The sequence below is a fragment of the Heptranchias perlo genome, chromosome 16 (assembly GCF_035084215.1).
Source record: "Heptranchias perlo isolate sHepPer1 chromosome 16, sHepPer1.hap1, whole genome shotgun sequence".
Classification (NCBI taxonomy): Eukaryota; Metazoa; Chordata; class Chondrichthyes; order Hexanchiformes; family Hexanchidae; genus Heptranchias; species Heptranchias perlo.
The window spans coordinates 16,233,862-16,252,089 of NC_090340.1; the positions used below are offsets into that span (position 1 = coordinate 16,233,862).

Here is an 18,228-nt window from a genome sequence, read left to right on the forward strand (position 1 = left end):
GCTTTCGGAGGCTTCCTCCTTCACCTGACGTGTCCACACCGTTCACCTGACGAAGGAGGAAGCCTCCGAAAGCTTGTGGAATTTAAAATAAATTTGTTGGACTAAAACTTGGTGTTGTAAAATTGTTTACAATTGTCAACCCCAGTCCATCACCGGCATCTCCACATCAAGGATGAAGAAGGTAGGAGAGAAACTGTTCCATATATATAGTGTCTTTTCAGCCTTAAAGCACCTCCAACACAATGCACTACTTCAAAGTGTAGTGACTGTATTTATGTGGGCAAATGTGGCAGCCATTTTTCAAGATCCCACAAGCAGCAATGAAATGGGTGGCCAGTTAATTAGTTTTTGATGGAGCAGTATTGGCCAGGACACGGAAGAACAGAAAAACAGACGAGAACTTGGGCTCTTTTTCACAGGAAGGGTAGTGAAAATCTGAAAATCATCCCTCAAAAGGCTGTGGATGCTAGGACAATGGAAGCTTTCAAGACTGAGATAGATTTTTGATAGGTAAGGGTATCAATGGATATGGAGCAGAGGCAGGTAAATGGAGTTGAGGTGCAGATCACCCATGATCTAATTGAATGGTAGAGCAGGGTCCAGGAGTTGAATGGCCTACTCCTGTTCCTAATATTCCTTAGGAGTGGGTATCCTCAAGTGGAAAGCAGAGCCACCCTGCTCACTACCACCTCATTATCACCGGCATCTCCACATCACCTCATTTTGTAACACCTCCATTTCACATCGCTACATCACTTGGTTTCCTGCCTCCACATTTGGTGTGCCAGCCACTGCATATTCCCCAGGCCAGAGTGTTTTCCTCTTTGTAATTTAGTTCATTTTTCATAAAGAAACAGTTGAATTCTGAAGCAAACAATCTTTAATTATACTTTATGATTATCACCTGTTATGTTGATAGTTAGAAAGCGTAAACATTGTAACTGGTAACAGCTGACAGACATTCAAGATACAGAAAGAGAGCAAGACAGTGTTCTTTCCTCATTTAATTTGTTTTTACAAAGAGATGAATTTTGAAAGCTGTAATTATCACCTGTTTTGTTGATTGTAATTAAAATTTTTACTTTTTTGTATCGCTGTGTGTGAGAGAGAGTGAGGATACAGACAGAGAGATACATATCTAGGAACCAAATACAAAACACCAAATTCAATGTTAGAGAGAGCCCTTAGAAAGACATGTACCACTACTGCTAGACATGAGATACCCCTTCCCCCTCATCACAACCAATGCTGTCAGGCCTGCGCCCCGCTGTGTATTATCAGCTTTCAAAATAGTAAGGGATAATAAGTAATTACACAGGTATTATCATTTCACAAGTTTTATAAAATATAAAGGCCATTCATTTATAGTTTTCATAGAATAATGGACAGAGTTGTCAAATTCAACCCCAAAGCACCAGTAAAAATCCCAGAATACATTTTTTAAAAATGGAATTCAACTTACTTAGTCACTGTGAATTAGTGACCTTGATGTTATCCTCTACATGTCATAAACGCTCTCATTGCAATAAAATACTGAATCCTGACTCACCATGAGCAATACTATCAATATAGTAGACAACTTACACATTTGTGCACTTCCTGTCAATTTTTTTCTATTTTAAATACCTATATTCATACTTATAATGGAAACTGTCTATGTAAACTATCATGCTGTGAGTACACTCTCCTGCCAGTGAAGGTGCTGCAAGACACCACTGGCAAGAGGGTGTAATTACAATTCCGCAAGAGATTAACTAGTACATTATGAATATTAGCAGCCTTTGTAATTGCTACCAACATTTTGTCCCCAGTCTTTAAATTTACCATCACCCCTTGTAAGCAGTCCTTTTGGGGTTGATTTCCCACCCTGGCAAGCTCCCAGCATCAGGTCCAAAGGGCCAGGAGCTCGCCCATACTGAGTAAATCAAGCTGACTCTGCAAACATATCGCCCACCTGCGTACAGTGCAGGAGGCGCTCCAATGACCTCAGTAGGTCAGCCAAAGTGAGTACACTTACTCAATCCCCTACACTCCGTCTGCCACATCACCGCCCCCACCCCACATCTCCTTCTGCACTGCCAACACTACGCTGTCACATCACCCCTCAGACCCATTCAAACCTCATCCTCATCCTCATCTTACCTGCACTTAGTCACCTCGCCAGTACTCATCCCGCCACTACCACTCAACCCAATCCTCATACAATCTCATGGCTCTATCTCATACTCACCCTCTCGTGCATCTCTTTCACAGTCAGCCTCACTCAACCTGCCACTGCCTGTGCTGCAGCCACAGGGCATGCATCACATATGTGCAGTAGGCAGCATAAGGCAAACGTGTCGTGAGCATGAAGGGGATGCACAAGGGTGTTTGAGGGTTTGTCATGGTTTTTACTTATATTGAATTTCTGACCAACTCACATTACATATTATATTGGCACCACTACTGCCACGTCTTTGCGAATCTTGTCTGGTTTGTGCAATAATGCCCTTTCCTGAGGATCACAATGAAGACCCACAACTGATGCCACCCATTGTGTCACTGCAGAGTGGGTGTAGGTGTATTTGCAGGGCTCTTTTGTGCAGACGACTGAGAGACGTCGGCGATATCCCCGGTGGCACCTTGGAAGGATGCGGAGGAGAAGTTTTTGAGGGCAGTGGTGACTTTGACAGCGACAGGTAATAAGATGGTGCTCGGGACAACCAGGAGCAGCTCGGCATGAAGGAGGCTGCAGATGTCCACGACTACATGTCGAGTAACTCTGAGCCTCCATGTGCACTGCTGCTCAGAGAGGTCCAGGAAGCTGAGCCTCGGTCTGTGGACCCTGTGGCGAGGATAGTGCCCTCTGCGACGCATCTCTCTCTGCAGTTGCCCTCCCTCCTGCTGTGCAGGTGGATGTGTCACAGCACTCTGTTGTGGAGCTCCACGTGTCAGAGGTGGACGGCGTGGACGGCGAGGCTGATGAGGCTGGTGATGCTGTTCACCCTCCGAGGAGGTCATGACTGCAGCTACGGCGGCCCCCATCCGGAAGATGTACATCTGAGGGGGTCCGCAAGGTAGGTATATGTCTCTGGACCCCGGGGTAAGTGTGCAAGTTGGTGAATTTTCTTGTCAGGAGGAGGGTGTTGGAGGCCAAACTTTGTCCCAAGTGACAGAGTGGCCTCCTGCAATGAGTGAGGGTCTCCCCTCCCCACCTGTCAAATCGACCTTTGCAGCTGCCACAGGCTGACAACTTCATTTGAACTGGGAGTGTTTCCCCCAGTGTGGGAAACAGTCCCAGTTGTCAATAAAATCCCACCCCTCCTCACATATTCACTTAATCAGGTCTGTTAATGATCTGAAATACCAAGGTAAATACTGTTAAGTGGAACCCCGCTGGCTTTAATTGTCTGCGGGAGTCCCACATGCGGGGGCTGCACGTGCACGCCGGCGCATCAGTGGGGAACCCGGAAGTGGGCGGGTTGGAGCTGGGCTCCGGTCCCACTCCGGGATTCCCCGATTTTCGGAGCCCCCCCCGCCAGGAACGCACCCGATAGCGGGTGCTAAAATGAAGCCCAATGAAATTGCTGATATGTTGATAATCTAACATAGTGTAAATCCTGAAATAGTGAAACTCGTGATATTGTGGCATTTATGAGATATTGAAATGTTGTGGTGTACTAGAATTAAGTGTGAGTGGTCCATTTTATATACTTTGAGCAGCTCAGAATTTCTTATCTAATTCAAGCTCTGTCTTATAAGCCCCTCTCGATCTTTGCATATCAGTGATTTTTTTTTCTCTTCAATGTAGTGTTTTCAATGCTGCCCTCAAGATAGAGTCCGCTATGTTTGATAAGTACTACGAACGCTTGGTGCCCAAGGAAATGGCCCAACAAGCCCAAACTGCGGCTCTGGAGCTTTCACAGTTGGTACAGGTAGTACCCAAAGAGCAGCAATAATATTTTCTCATTAGTTTCTGATGTTTAGAGTCTGAAAGAAAGGGACCTGAAATATCTGTAACAAAAGTTTGATATATATAGGTCATAACCTGACTATTGCCAGTATTTTGTTAGAGTGGTGCTTTCAGGTGGCTGAGAAAAAGAGGTAGCTCTGGGGCTACCAAGTGATTCAGCTGTCATGGGATACTGTGTTGGGTGGGTCATAGGACAACAGTCAATGGGTGGGACATAGGACAGCAGTCAATGGGTGGGACATAGGACAACAGTCAATGGGTGGGACATAGGACAGCAGTCAATGAGTGGGACATAGGACAGCAGTCAATGAGTGGGACATAGGACAGCAGTCAATGGGTGGGACATAGGACAGCAGTCAATGGGTGGGACATAGGACAGCAGTCAATGAGTGGGACATAGGACAGCAGTCAATGGGTGGGACATAGGACAGCAGTCAATGAGTGGGACATAGGACAGCAGTCAATGAGTGGGACATAGGACAGCAGTCAATGAGTGGGACATAGGACAGCAGTCAATGGGTGGGACATAGGACAGCAGTCAATGGGTGGGACATAGGACAGCAGTCAATGAGTGGGACATAGGACAGCAGTCAATGGGTGGGACATAGGACAGCAGTCAATGGATGGGACATAGGACAGCAGTCAATGCGTGGGACATAGGACAGCAGTCAATGGGTGGGACATAGGACAACAGTCAATGGGTGGGACATAGGACAGCAGTCAATGGGTGGGACATAGGACAGCAGTCAATGAGTGGGACATAGGACAGCAGTCAATGGGTGGGACATAGGACAACAGTCAATGGGTGGGACATAGGACAGCAGTCAATGAGTGGGACATAGGACAGCAGTCAATGAGTGGGACATAGGACAACAGTCAATGAGTGGGACATAGGACAGCAGTCAATGGGTGGGACATAGGACAGCAGTCAATGGGTGGGACATAGGACAGCAGTCAATGAGTGGGACATAGGACAGCAGTCAATGAGTGGGACATAGCACAGCAGTCAATGAGTGGGACATAGGACAGCAGTCAATGGGTGGGACATAGGACAACAGTCAATGGTATAATGAAGGGGTGTGAGGAATATTATGAAGTTGGGCTCAACTAAGATTAGTTATACTTTGCAACTATTTTCTAAAATGTTATGAATACTCTTAATTCTACCAGGAAAGAGGGTTTAAGCTCTTCAATTATACTGGAAGAGCAGATTGCGGGGGTGGGGGAGTAACTTTTTGATAATGTCATGGCAGCGAGGAACTTCGCTCACAGCCACCACTTATCGGGAAAACAGGTATGCTGCTCTATCAGCTCTTCGTCACCAGTGTGTACTTGGAAAATTACTCTTCCCGACCTCCAAGTATGCTTTCCACGATAAAAGGCTTGTGGTGATGGACTTTATTGATAGCGCGTAAAGCTGGTGACTGTGACTGATTGGGAATGAATTTGCGAAGTGAAGTTTGAGCTGCCAGCAGCCCATGGTGTGTTTGTGCCACACTTTGCTGGGGCATTGGAGTGGTGTGAGCCTTCGTTTCCAGTCATGCTGAGTTCACAGCCTTGGCTGTGCCGTGGGAACAATAGGAAATAATGAGCCGAGACCAAGCAAAGGCTTCCCCAATGGAAGGCAGGAAACATCCAGGATGAGCTGCACCACTTTATGTACAGTCTTAGCCCACTGGCTCAAGAAGCCTGGGAGAAGGTGCCTTGCTGCCTTCTTAGCCAGAGATATGTGGCAGAGGGAAACTTGGAAAAAACAATGATTACAGAAGTTTTATTACAAAATGTGAAATTCAGAACTTAAAGTATTTGTTGATATGTGGTAAATCTTGTAGAGCCGGTCAAGGCATCGATCCAGGACTCGTACGGCAGTTGAGCGTCTTTTCAAATTAACAGCAGATCAGAAGTGCAACATTGCTTATAGAGAACTAGAGGAAACAAAAGAGATATTAGCAAAGCTGCAGCATGAATCAGACCACATAATTCGGAATTTACAGGTAAGAGACAACAACAAGCCACACCATTCAATCTGGAGATATCAGCGACTTGACTCCAGCCAGATACTGCATAGACAGCTAGTACTGAATTTCAAATGTTCAGACCTCTCAAATAGCACCGAGAACCAGATTAGAATCATAGAATGATACAACACAGGAGGAGACCATTTGGCCCATCGTGCCTGTGCCGGCTTTTTGGAAGAGCTACCCAATCATCCCACACCCCTGCTCTTTCCCCATAGCCCTGCAAATTTTTCCCCTTCACGTATTTATCCAATTCATTTTTGAAAGTTGCTATTGAATCTGCTTCCACCACCCTTTCAGGCAGTGCATTCCAGATCATTACTACTCTTTGCGTAAACATTTTTTTCCTCATGTCGCCTCTGGTTCTTTTGCCAATTACCGTAAATCTGTGTCCTCTGGTTACTGACCCTTCTGCAACTTGAAATAGTTTCTCCTTATTTACTCTATCAAAACCCTTCATGATTTTGAACCCTTCTATCAAATCTCCTCTTAACCTTCTCTGCTTTAAGGAGAACAACCCCAGTCTCTCCACATACCTGGTTCCTCATTCCTGTACAATTCTGGTAAATCTCTTCTGCATCCTCTCTCAGGCCTTGACATCCTTCCTAAAGTGTGGTGTCCAGAAGTGAACACACTACTCTAGCTGAGGCCTAATCAGTGTTTTATAAAGGTTTAGCATAATTTCCCCTGTTTTTGTACTCTGTGCCTCCTATTAATAAAGCCTAGGATCCGATATGCTTTTTTAACAGCTTTTTTAACTTCAAAGATATGTGTACATATACCCTCGGGTCTCTCTGTTCCTGCATCCCCTTTAAAATTGTACCATTTAGTTTATATTGTCTCTTCTCATTCTTCCTACCAAAATGTATCACTTCACACTGCTCTGCGTTAAATTTCATCTGCCATGTGTCTGCCCATTTGACCAATCTGTCTATGTCCTCCTGAAGTCTATTACTTTCCTCCTTGTTGTTTATTACTATTTCCGAGTTTCGTGTCATCTGCAAACTTTGAAATTATGCCCTGTATGCCCAAGTCCAGGTCATCAATACATATCATATCTAAGGCTGCTGGTTTGTGTTTTTCACATCCAAATGGATGGAATCGTGGAATATAATCCCAAAATACTGGTAAAAATTCTTGAATTCCATGTAATAGAAATGGGAACGACCTTGTTCTCCTATCACAAACTAGTGGGTCTGAATATTTGGTTGAAGAAGGAGAATTATTCTGGTTACTGTGTCAATCATCATCATAAAATGCCTTGAGAAAGAATGTGGTCAATGGAAATGAAAATCAGGAGAGATATAAAAAGGGCTACCGATTCGCTATTGCCCGTTTTACATTATCGCCCAAAGTCAAAATTACGGTCATTGATTCTCTCCATGGTGTACTAGACTACATTCTCTGGCCTGATACAACAGTCCTTTTCTCTGGCTCTGGCAATGAAGGTGCACCTCACCGTCATCACCCTGGCAAAGTTTGATCAACATGTGTTTACCACACATTATGTTCGGTGGGACCCTGACAGGGAGGCTCCGTCTTTTTTAAAAAAAGGGGTCCTGGGGGTAGAGTTTCTGCTTTGGGCGCAATCGGAAAATTGCATCCTAAATGCGCCCAAAATTGCTCTGGTTAGTTACAATTCAAGTTTCCGATAAAATGCATTTGCATAATTAAACGTTAAGGGCTCAATTTTCAAAGTGACAAACGGGTGGGTTGGGGGCAGGGGGGCATTGAAAATTGCCACCATTTCAGACCCACCTCCAACCCGCCCATTTCTGGTTTTCACTGGGGCAGGCCGAGGGGCGTATGACCAACCCGCTCACAGGTCGGGCCTTAAAACCTTTCAAGGAGGCTTCAGGGCTCCATTTTTCTCCAATTCCCGATTTCAATCCCGGGGGGCCGGGATTCCCAGGCCTTGTGTTTTACGTCTTGTGAAAGGAAGCGAGAAGGCCCGAGACTATCGGGTAGGTGCTTAGAAAGGCACAGCTTGTGGGCCCGGAGGAGCAGGAGTGACCAGCACTGACCACCCCCCCCCCCAACCCCGACGATCGCGGGCCCCCAACCCCCCCCACCCCCAATCGCAGACCCCGTAATGCCCCGATCACAGACCCCCTGACGCCCCGATCGCGGATCCCCAACCCCGATCCCCCGAGCCCGATTCCCCGATCCCGATCCTCCCTCTCCAATCCCCGATCTCCCAACCCCAATCCCCCAACCCCAACCCTGATCCTCCCTCTCTGACCCCGACACCGATCCTCCCCCTCCGACCCAGGAGCCTAATCCCCCCGACTCCCCAATCCTCCCCCCCATTCCGATCGTCCCACCCCTGATCCCAATCCTCTCCCCCACTCCGATCCTCCGATCCCTGACCCTCCTCTTCAACGACCGCGGACCCCCGTGATGACCCCCAATCCCGACACACCCCCCGTGACTGACCCCCGATCCCATCCCCCATGACTCGCGACCCCCATGTCCATCTCTGCCACCGGTGCCCACAGGTCCACCCATGCCACCTGTGCCCCCCCCCCCACCCCTCCCATCGATACAAACAAAGAATTACCTGCAGACTTACCTGAAGATGTTCTCTCCCTGGCTGGTCTCCCGTCCGACTGAGATCAGCCTGTCAATCAGCTGGTCAGTTGGACGGGCGACCGACAAAAAAATAAAAGACGTCCTCACGTCAAAATCATAAGGACGTCTGGGAAACCCGTACTAATGGGTTTCCTTACCTCAATTTGAGCCCCCCGCCCCCTTCCCAGCTCGGTTTTAAAATTGAGCCCTAAATCTTCCATGAACCAGTGCAATTGGGCATAGAACGTCATTGTTTTTCTCTTTCCATTAAAAAATATTCATTGATGTATTTAAAAGTGGTAACCTGGTGCAGTTTTATTAATACAGCTGAAAATGGCTTTATCACAAAACTAAGCATTTTTAATAAGGGTGTTCAGTCCTCCACCTGTGAGTAACTGATTTAAAATCACTGAAAATGACTCAAAAAAACTATACTGAACCATTTGGATGTTTCATTGGTGTACACTAGTCAGATTCTTAGTAAATTAAGTATTTTTTGATATGTAAAAACTTTTAAAACGTGTTCACTAGTGTCTTTGCGCCTAAGAAAATGAGTGCAATTTGAAGAACCTTCCCTAACCTTTGCAATGTCGACCTGGAGGCGTGGCCAGTTCTGTGGGTGAATTGAATCTTAAACCAGCGTTAAAGATCGGGGAAAACCCAAAAGTAAGTGGTTTGGGCGTAACTCGCTTGCGTTTAAAATTCTCCGATCTTTTGCACTGGTTCGGCCGATTGGGGTGGAACCTGGGCGCACAACTCGTGGAAACTCTACCCCTGATATTGAGCGACTCTTTAAAGAGGCTGCACCGTGATTGTAGAGTTGTCCTCATTTGGTCCCGCTGGTTGATTGAAGAAGGTCTTTCTCACCCCATTAGAAATGTACTTGTCGGGAATTTCCTCGGAGCTGCTCCCGCTCCGCCACCAGAACGGGATTTCCGCTGCACTTCCGGTGAAAGTACGGCAGCGAAGCGGGAACAGCTCCAAGGAAATTTCGGCTACTGTCTTTGTGATCGGCTCATAAAGTACAAAGATCGCTAACTCAGTATGTTTGTTTTCCTCTAGGCTACCCTTGAGGAAGCTGAATTTGCGCTGACTGAAACAAAGAAAGCAGCCCATGAGTTTGAACGAGATATCTTGGCCTTCACACGAGGCAAGAAGGGGAGCACAATTGTAACAGACACTCTCTTCAAATATTTCGAGGACAAGATCCATGCAAAAGTGAGTCCCACACCAAGCGAGTCTGCCTCCGTGGAAAGCAAAATCTAGCAATACAACCCAGAACTAGCGAGTGTGAGTAGTAGGTAGACCTGGAATTGACAGAACACACCAACTGAGACAGTGGGCTGATTTTCTGAGTATGTGCTGTCGGTGGGGAGACTCGCTACTGGCCAGACGTGCCAGGAAATTGCAAACGTGCAGTCTGTGATTTTCTATTCATCTGGGCAGTGCAGCCATTGCTTGTTAATATAAAGCCTGGAAATGTAGTATACAAGGAGGAGGATAGTAGCAGACTTCAGGAGGACATGGACAGGCTGGTAAAATGGGCAGACACATGGCAGATGAAATTTAGTGCAGAGAAGTGTGAAGTGATGCATTTTGGAGGGAAAAATGACAAGAGGCAATATAAACTAAATGGTACAATTTTAAATGGGGGTGCAGGAACAGAGAGACCCGGGGGTGCACATACAGAAATCTTTAAAGGTGGCAGAACAAGTTGACAAAGCTGTTAAAAAAAGCATACAGGATGCTTTGCTTTATAAGTAGAGGCATAGAGTACAAACGCAGGGAAGTCATGCTAAATCTTTATAAATCATTGGTTAGACCTCAGCTAGAGTATTGTGTCCAATTCTGGGCACCACACTTTAGGAAGGACGTCAAGGTATTGGAGAGGGTGCAGAGCAGATTTACTAGAATGGTACCAGGGATGAGGAGTTTCAGTTAACTGGAGAGACTAGAGAAGCTGGAATTGTTCTCCTTAGAGCAGAGAAGATTAAGGGACGATTTTACAGAGGTTATAAGATAAAAGATTACTTCTATCCGTTCCTTATCATAAGTTCAGCAGATTACAGAGAGAGAGATAAATGCACGTTACTTTGTCAATTTATGATTGACTTTATTAATGAAGCTGACACTGGTTATACATGGAAAGAAATGACAGTAAATCAACTGTAACTTGGAGAGTGGCACTCAAGACCTCGGTTTGATCAGATCCTCAACCTTGGGAGCTGGCCTGACGTGTCGTCTTCCATTCCTTCTTTACCGGTGTTGGTGTTTTCTAGACATCCCCTGACATCTCCTGTTCTTCACAATCCCTTGATTCTGGGTGCCCACTTAGCTTAGGTGTCATGCCACCTTGATACTTATCTCTGCTTTCATGTCAACATCAAATAAGTTCTGATCAAGAAAGGGATAGATTAAAGTCTTCTGTAGTCATTGTTTTGTCCAATCTATTAGAATAGGTATTGATTTAAAGGCATGGCTTCCCCACACCCATGGGTTTGTTGACTTCCTTCTGATAATTGTCTGAGCCATTATCGTTGTCTGTGGCAGTGACACCAATTTTGCTTTGAGGTCTCAGTTAACTGATGTTACTGATTTTGCTTGGAAATCTCAGCATTTTCTTGTGACCTTGTGACAAGAAGTTTCTGCACATAGCAGACAAGCAGTCCGTCATGCTTTCTGATGTTGCTGAAGGACCAGATTCCCTTCAAAGTGTTCATAATTATGAAGGGATTTGATAGAATAGATAGGGAGAAACTGTTTCCACTGGAAGAGTCAGTAACCAGAGGACACAGATTTAAAATAATTGGCAAAAAGCCAGGTGGAAGATGAGAAATTTTTTCACTCAGCGAGTTGTTATGATCTGGAATGCACTGCCTGAAAGGGTGATGGAAGCAGATTCAATAGTAATTTTCAAAAGGGTATTGGATCTCTACTTAAAGAGGAAACATTTGCAGGGCTATGGGGAAAGAGCTGGGGAATGAGTCTAATTGGACAGCTCTTTCAAAGAACCGGCACAGTGACGATGGGCTGAATGGCCTCCTTCTGTGCTGTACGATTCTATGTGTAGCCTGCAGGTGAGGCTCCTGCGAGATTGGAAAACCGGCCCAAGTGGTATCATAGTTTGATTCAGTACAGAAGGAGGCCATTCGGCCCATCGTGCCTGTGCCGGCTCTTTGAAAGAGCTATCCAATTAGACCCACTCCCCTGTTCTTTCCCCATAGCCCTGTAAATTGTTTCCCTTCAAGTATTTATCTAATTTCCTTTTGAAAGTTATTATTGAATCTGCTTCCACCACCCTTTATGTCACCTCTGGTTCTTTTGCCAATCACCTTAAATCTGTGTCCTCTGGTAATCGACCCTTTTGCTACTGGAAACAGTTTCTCCTTATTTACTCTATCAAAACCCTTCATGATTTTGAACACCTCTATCAAATCTCCTCTTAACCTTTTCTGCTCTAAGGAGAACAACCCCAGCTTCTCCAGTCTCTCCACATAACTGGTGCCTCATCCCTGATACTATTCTAGTAAATCTTTTCTGCACCCTCTCTAAGGCCTTGACATCCTTCCTAAAGTATGGTGTCCAGGATTGAACACAATACTCCAGCTGAGGCCTAACCGGTGTTTTATAAAGGTTTAGCATAACTTCCCTGCTTTTGTACTCTATGCCTCTATTAATAAAGCCCAGGATCCCAAAGGCGTCTTTAACAGCCTTCTCAACTTGTCCTGCCACCATCAAAGATTTGTGTACATACACCCTCAAGTCTCTGTTCCTGCACCCCCTTTAAAATTGTACCATTTAATTTATATTGCCTCTCCTCATTCTTCTGATCAAAATGTACCACTTCACACTTCTCTCCATTAAACTTTGTCTGCCATGGGTCTGCCCATTTCACCAGTCTGTCTATGTCCTCCTGAAGTCTGTTACTATCCTCTACATTATTTACCACATTTCTGAGTTTCGTGTCATCTGCAAACTTTGAAATTATACTCCGTATACCCAAGTTCAGGTCATTCATATATATCAATAAGAGCAGTGGTCCTAATACCGACCCCTGGGGAACACCACTGTATACTTCCCTCCAGTCTGAAAAACAACCATTCACCACTACTCTCTGCTTTCTGTCCCTTAGCCAATTTATACCAATGCTACCACAGTTCCTTTAATCCCATGGGCTTTAATTTTGCTAACAAGTCTATTATTAGGACTGTATCAAATACCTTTTGAAAGTCCATATACACAACATCAACCGCACTACCCTCATCAGCCCTCTCCGTTACTTCATCAAAGAACTCAATCAAGTTAGGCAAAGACGATTTTTCTTTAACAAATCCATGCTGACTTTCATTTATTAATCTATACTTTTCCAAGTGCCAATTAATTTTGTCCCGGATTATTATCTCTAAACCTTTCCGCACCACCGATATTGGGCTGACTGGCCTGTAATTGCTGGGTTTATCCCTCTCTCCTTTTTTGATTAGGGGTGTAACATTTGCAATCCTCCAGTCCTCTGGCACCGCTCCCATATTTAAGGAGAATTGGAAGATTGTGCCAGAGCCTCCGCAATTTGTACCCTTCCCTCATTAACCTAGGATGCATCCCATCTGGATCGGGTGACTTTTCTACTTTGAGTACTGCCAATCTTTTAAGTACCTCCTCTTTATCTATTTTTATCCTATCCAATATCGCTATTACCTCCTTTACTGATACATTGGCAGCATCCTCTTCTCTAGTGAAGACGGATGCAAAGTATTCATTTAGTACCTCAGCCATACCCTCTGCCTCCACAAGAAGATCTTGTTTTTGGCCCTAATCGGCCCCACCCTTCCTTTGACTACTCTTTTACTTTTTATATGTTTATAAGAGACTTTTAGGTTCCCTTTTATGTTAGCCTCTAATCTAGTCGCATAGTCTCTCTTTACCCCTCCTATTCCCTATTTTAGATCTGCTCTGTACTTTCTGTATTTAGCTTGGTTCTCTACTGTATGAACCTTACATTTGTCATAAGCCTTCTCTTTCTGTTTCATCTTAATCTCTATATCTTTAGTCTTCCATGGAGCTCTAGCTTTGGATGCCCTTCCTTTCCCCCTTGTGAGAACATAGCTACTCTGTACTTGACCCAACTCCTCCTTGAAGGCCTCCCATTGTTCAATTACTGTCTTGCCTACCAATTTTTGATTCCAATTCACCAGGGCAAGATCCCTTTTTAACTCACTGAAATTAGCCCTCCTCCAGCTAAGTATTTTTACGCTTGATTGTTCCTTGTCCTTTTCCGTAACTATTCTAAACCTAATGATATTATGATCATTGTGCCCCAAAAGCTCCCCCACAGAAACATACTCCACTTGCCCCACTTCATTCCCCAGAGCTAGATCCAGCACTGCTTCCTTCCTCGTTGGGCTGGAAACATACTGATTAAGAAAGTTCTCTTGTATACATTTCAGGAATTCCTTCCCCTCTTTGATCTTAACACTGTTACTATCCCAGTCTATATTTGGATAATTGAAGTCCCCCCTTATCTATTGTTCTTGCATCTTTCTGTAATTTGCCTGCAAATTTGCTCCTCTATCTCCTTCCCACTATTTGGTGGCCTACAGTATACACCCAGTAGTGTAATAGCTCCTCTATTGTTCCTTAATTCTAGCCAAATAGATTCTGTCTTTGACCCCTCAATTATATCATCCTTTTCCAGTGCTATTATAGTTTATTTGATCAATACTGCCATCCTCTCCTTTCTTTCCTTCCCTATCTTTCCCGAATACTTTGTAGCTGGGGATATTAAGTACCTAATCCTCCCCTTATTTGAGCCAGGTCTCCGTTATTGCCTCTATATCATAGTCCCATGTGGCGACATGTGCCTGCAGCTACGTGCATATACACACATGCACGCCAATCTCGTCTTAGATCACCTCGCATTTTCCCCCTGTTTCATCCCTCCTATTTCTGAACTATTCTTTATTCTAGTGCTATATTTCTCTCCCAGTCCTCTGTGGTCTGAGTGAAGGTGGCTCTGAGACTTACCGTGAGATTATTGCAGGTGTGTGCAGGTAACCCTGAGACTAACTAAATTCACAGGACGCTGACAGGTGAGTGTGAGTGACAGAGACCTTGGGACAGATTAAACATCCCTAGCTCAGATGGTGAGTCTGAGTGACTTGGAACTCACATCCTATACATTTGGTTTACTGAACACCGCCCCCCCCACCGCCTAAGACTGTTGTATTCTTTGATTCTTTTGTTTTTGCAAATGTTCTAAGTAGTTTACTGTTAAAGTATTACAGGAAAAGGAGCGTGCACAGAATCTGTTAGATTCTTGGACTGTTTTTCCCAATGACTGAAAGACCTCCAGCTAATTCCAGTGAAAACATAACCCCTGCGCCCCCCCCCCTTGATAAAGAGTCCAATTGCCATCAATGATCCATGCACTTTATTTTGGTGTAATTTCTAAGACTGTAAATTATTTCTATTATAAACACAGACCCTGACATTGTGTGAGGATTCTTCCAGTTTCCTGCCAGAGCATCCTGAGCAATGGCCTAAGTTGTTGTTTTCGGCCATTGACGCTATTTCTTTGGGGGTTCTGCCATTCTCCCGCCCAAGTTTCAGCCGGAGCCGGTGGAATTTCAGGGCCGTGTATTTATTTCAAATGAAGCCCACCCTGGAGAACCCCCCCCATGTGGGATTTGAAAAAGTATTCTTCTCTTGGATGTAAATTCAGCGACTATTGTTTGAAGTTTTGAAACCAAATAGCTCAGAAGCAACTTACTACCATGTCAAAAATGTTGGGTCCACATTGATACCGTAAATAGGAATTCCTTTAAAACCAAATGGAAAAGCACCATTCCTTTAAAACAGTTAATGCTGATAGCGTAGGGGTAAAGGCACTGGCAGTGCCCTCAGCCATACAGGTCTGAAGATCCCAGGTTTGATTGTTGATCTGCGCTGAGTCAGAGGAGCAATTGAGGCCGCAGCGCTCTTGGGCCATTTTTAATGAGCCCGTGAGTCGGCAGGTTATACAAACATGAGGGCATCACGGCTAGGGTTGCCAACCTTCCCAGATTATCCAGGCAACTCCTGGAATCGGGAACAAAGAACTTTGTCCTTTAAATTTCTCGCCGCAGTAGTACGCCCCCCCCCCCCGCTCCATGATGTCACCGGCTGCCACTGCAGAGATGCCTCTGGCTTGGTGACATCACCGGAATCAGGACCGGCTGGTGTATAAATTCCAAAACATCCAGGAGTTTGGGGGGCATAGGGGGAGAGAGTGACAGAACGGGGAGCTTGGCTGTGTTGGGTGAACAGGGTCTAGGGGACCGATGATTGGGCCTCGGGGTTGAAGTGTGGGTGACTAGGCACTGGGGAGTTTGGGGGATTCAGGCTTGGGGCTGGGGGGGAGGCGTAGAGAGTGATAGTGGTTGATCAGAATAGAAATTTTAGGCTGGCTTAGAGGTAAAAATAAAAGTAGAAAATGCTGGAACTACACAGCTTCTAAAAGAGAAAATCAAGTTAATGTTTTGAGACAAAGGGCATGATTTTTACTCTGAGCCGGGCACTCCATGCGCCTGCAGATATTCGTGTGGGAAACCTGGAAGGGAACTGAGTGCATCGCAATCTGCGATCGCAACTCAAGTGAAGGTAAGTATTTGAGCTTCCGAGTTTCCCACATGTCGGGCAGCCAGGTTGACAGGCTGGCTGCCCATCGCCAGTGAAAGGTGCAGTGATTCAGAGATGGGAGGGAGAGGGAGAAATTGTCAGCGCTGCAAAAAATTGGAGGTGGGGAGGAGGTGTGGGGACATGGATGACTTCGGCGGGGGGTCAGCCAGCATCGGGTGGGGGGGTCCAACCAACACTGAGGATCGGGAGGAGGTCAGCCAGCATCGGCAGGAGGTCAAAACCAGGATCGGTGGGGGGGGTCCAGCATCAGGTTCGTGGAGGTGGGGAGGGGGGTGGCCGATCGCGGGGGTCCAAATGAGCTTGTTGGGCCTTCATGAAGTACTCCTGCTCCTCCGGGCCCATGAGCAGCGTGGTAAAGGCACTCACCTCGTGGATTCGGCCCTTCCCGCCTGCTTTGACCTGACATGAATCGGAAGCAATGGGAAACACAACGGATAAGGATAAATTTATTTAAGTTTTCCAATACACAAAATATTAAGTATCTCAATGAGGTACATTGCCCCTTTAAGTGGGGGCGGGACTTCCTGGTGTCTGCTGTGCACATGCATACAAACCTTCCTGGGTTAAACCAAAAGTGGGCGCATTGGAGCCGGGATGCAGTCCTGCTCCAAATATCTACTATTTTGACTGCCCACCCACCCTCCAACCCACCCGTTCTTGGGGGTTAAAATTACCCCCAAAGTGTCCACTTCAAAAATGTTAACCTGCATTTTCTCTTTACGGTTGTTAATGGACCTGCTGTATATTTCAAACCTTTTCTGTTTTTGTTTCAAATTTACTGTTTTTCATCTTATCTGTAGGGTTGGGAGTTAAAGCTTCCACCTTCGCCACAGTCTCTTGAGCCCTTGGATTGAGGAGCTTCCTCGTCAGCTCAGAACATATCTTCACAAATGAAGATATTGAGTCGGCCTGTAGTTAATGTTCTCAGTAAGCATTTTGATTGCTGTGGGTAGTGACTACTGTTAGCTGTGGAGTTTCTTGCACGTTCACCTCTGCAGTGCCTGATTGTTTTCCTTTCTCTTCTAAGGAGCTGCTGATTGACAAGCTGCAACTGAAGAACCACGCGTGGAAGATGCTGAAGGCAAAACTGCACCAGCAGCTCCGGCAGGTTTGTAAAGGGGAGGGCGGCAGGCTATCGCTGTATCATCTCTGCGATGCTGTCCTCTGTCAATCAATTGTCTCATTATTCTCTCTTTTGAATCTCAGCCTTACCGCTGCAATTTATGACGTAGGTCAGCGAATTGCTTCATTAGAAAGAGAGAAGCAATGCAATGAAGAAAGACTTTTGTTTATTTAACACCTCATTGCATCTCTCAAACGTTTCAAAACACTTGAGTTACTTTAAAGTGCAGTGACTCATGTTGTGTAGACAAATGTGGCAGCCATTTTGTGCACAGCAAAATCCCACAAACATCGTCAACAACAACTTGCATTATACAGTACCTTTAACATAGTAAAACATCCCAAGGCGCTTCACAGGAGCGTTATCAGACAAAATTTGAAACCAAGCCACATAAAGAGCTGTTAGGATAGTTGACCAAAAGCTTGGTCAGAGAGGTAGGTTTTAAGGAGTGTCTAAAAGAATAGAGAGGCGGAGAGGTTTAGGGAGAGAATTCCAGAACTTAGGGTCTAGGTAACTGAAAGCACGGCCGCCAATGCTGCGGCGATGGAAATTGGGGATGCACAAGAGGCCAGAATTGGAGGAATGAAGAGATCTCGTGGTGGGGGGGCGGGGGTGGTGGTTGTAGGGCTGGAGGAGGTTACAGAAATAGGGAGGGGCGAGGCCATGGAGGGATTTGGACACTAGGATGAGAATTTTAAAATCAAGGCGTTCCCGGACTGGGAGCCAATTAGGTCAGTGAGCACAGGGGTTATGGGAGAACGGGACTTGCTGCGAGTTAGATTACGTGCAGCAGGGTTTTGGATGAGCTGAAGTTTACGGAGGGTGGAAAGTGGGAGGCCAGCCAGGAAAGCATTGGAATAATCAAGTCTGGAGGTAACAAAAGCAGGGAT

The 18,228-nt window shown here is 45.6% G+C and overlaps 1 protein-coding gene across 2 annotated transcripts in view; it reads left to right on the forward strand.

Annotated features, from left to right (window-relative positions):
- cfap263 (cilia and flagella associated protein 263) overlaps positions 1 to 18,228 on the forward strand; it is a 32,233-nt gene that overhangs the window by 486 nt on the left and 13,519 nt on the right. For both annotated transcript variants that reach the window (XM_067997420.1, XM_067997421.1), the window contains exons 2-5: positions 3,791 to 3,914; positions 5,785 to 5,946; positions 9,604 to 9,759; positions 17,243 to 17,323. In XM_067997420.1, coding sequence (XP_067853521.1) covers positions 3,791 to 3,914; positions 5,785 to 5,946; positions 9,604 to 9,759; positions 17,243 to 17,323 — 523 coding nt within the window. The remainder of the gene's footprint in view (positions 1 to 3,790; positions 3,915 to 5,784; positions 5,947 to 9,603; positions 9,760 to 17,242; positions 17,324 to 18,228) is intronic.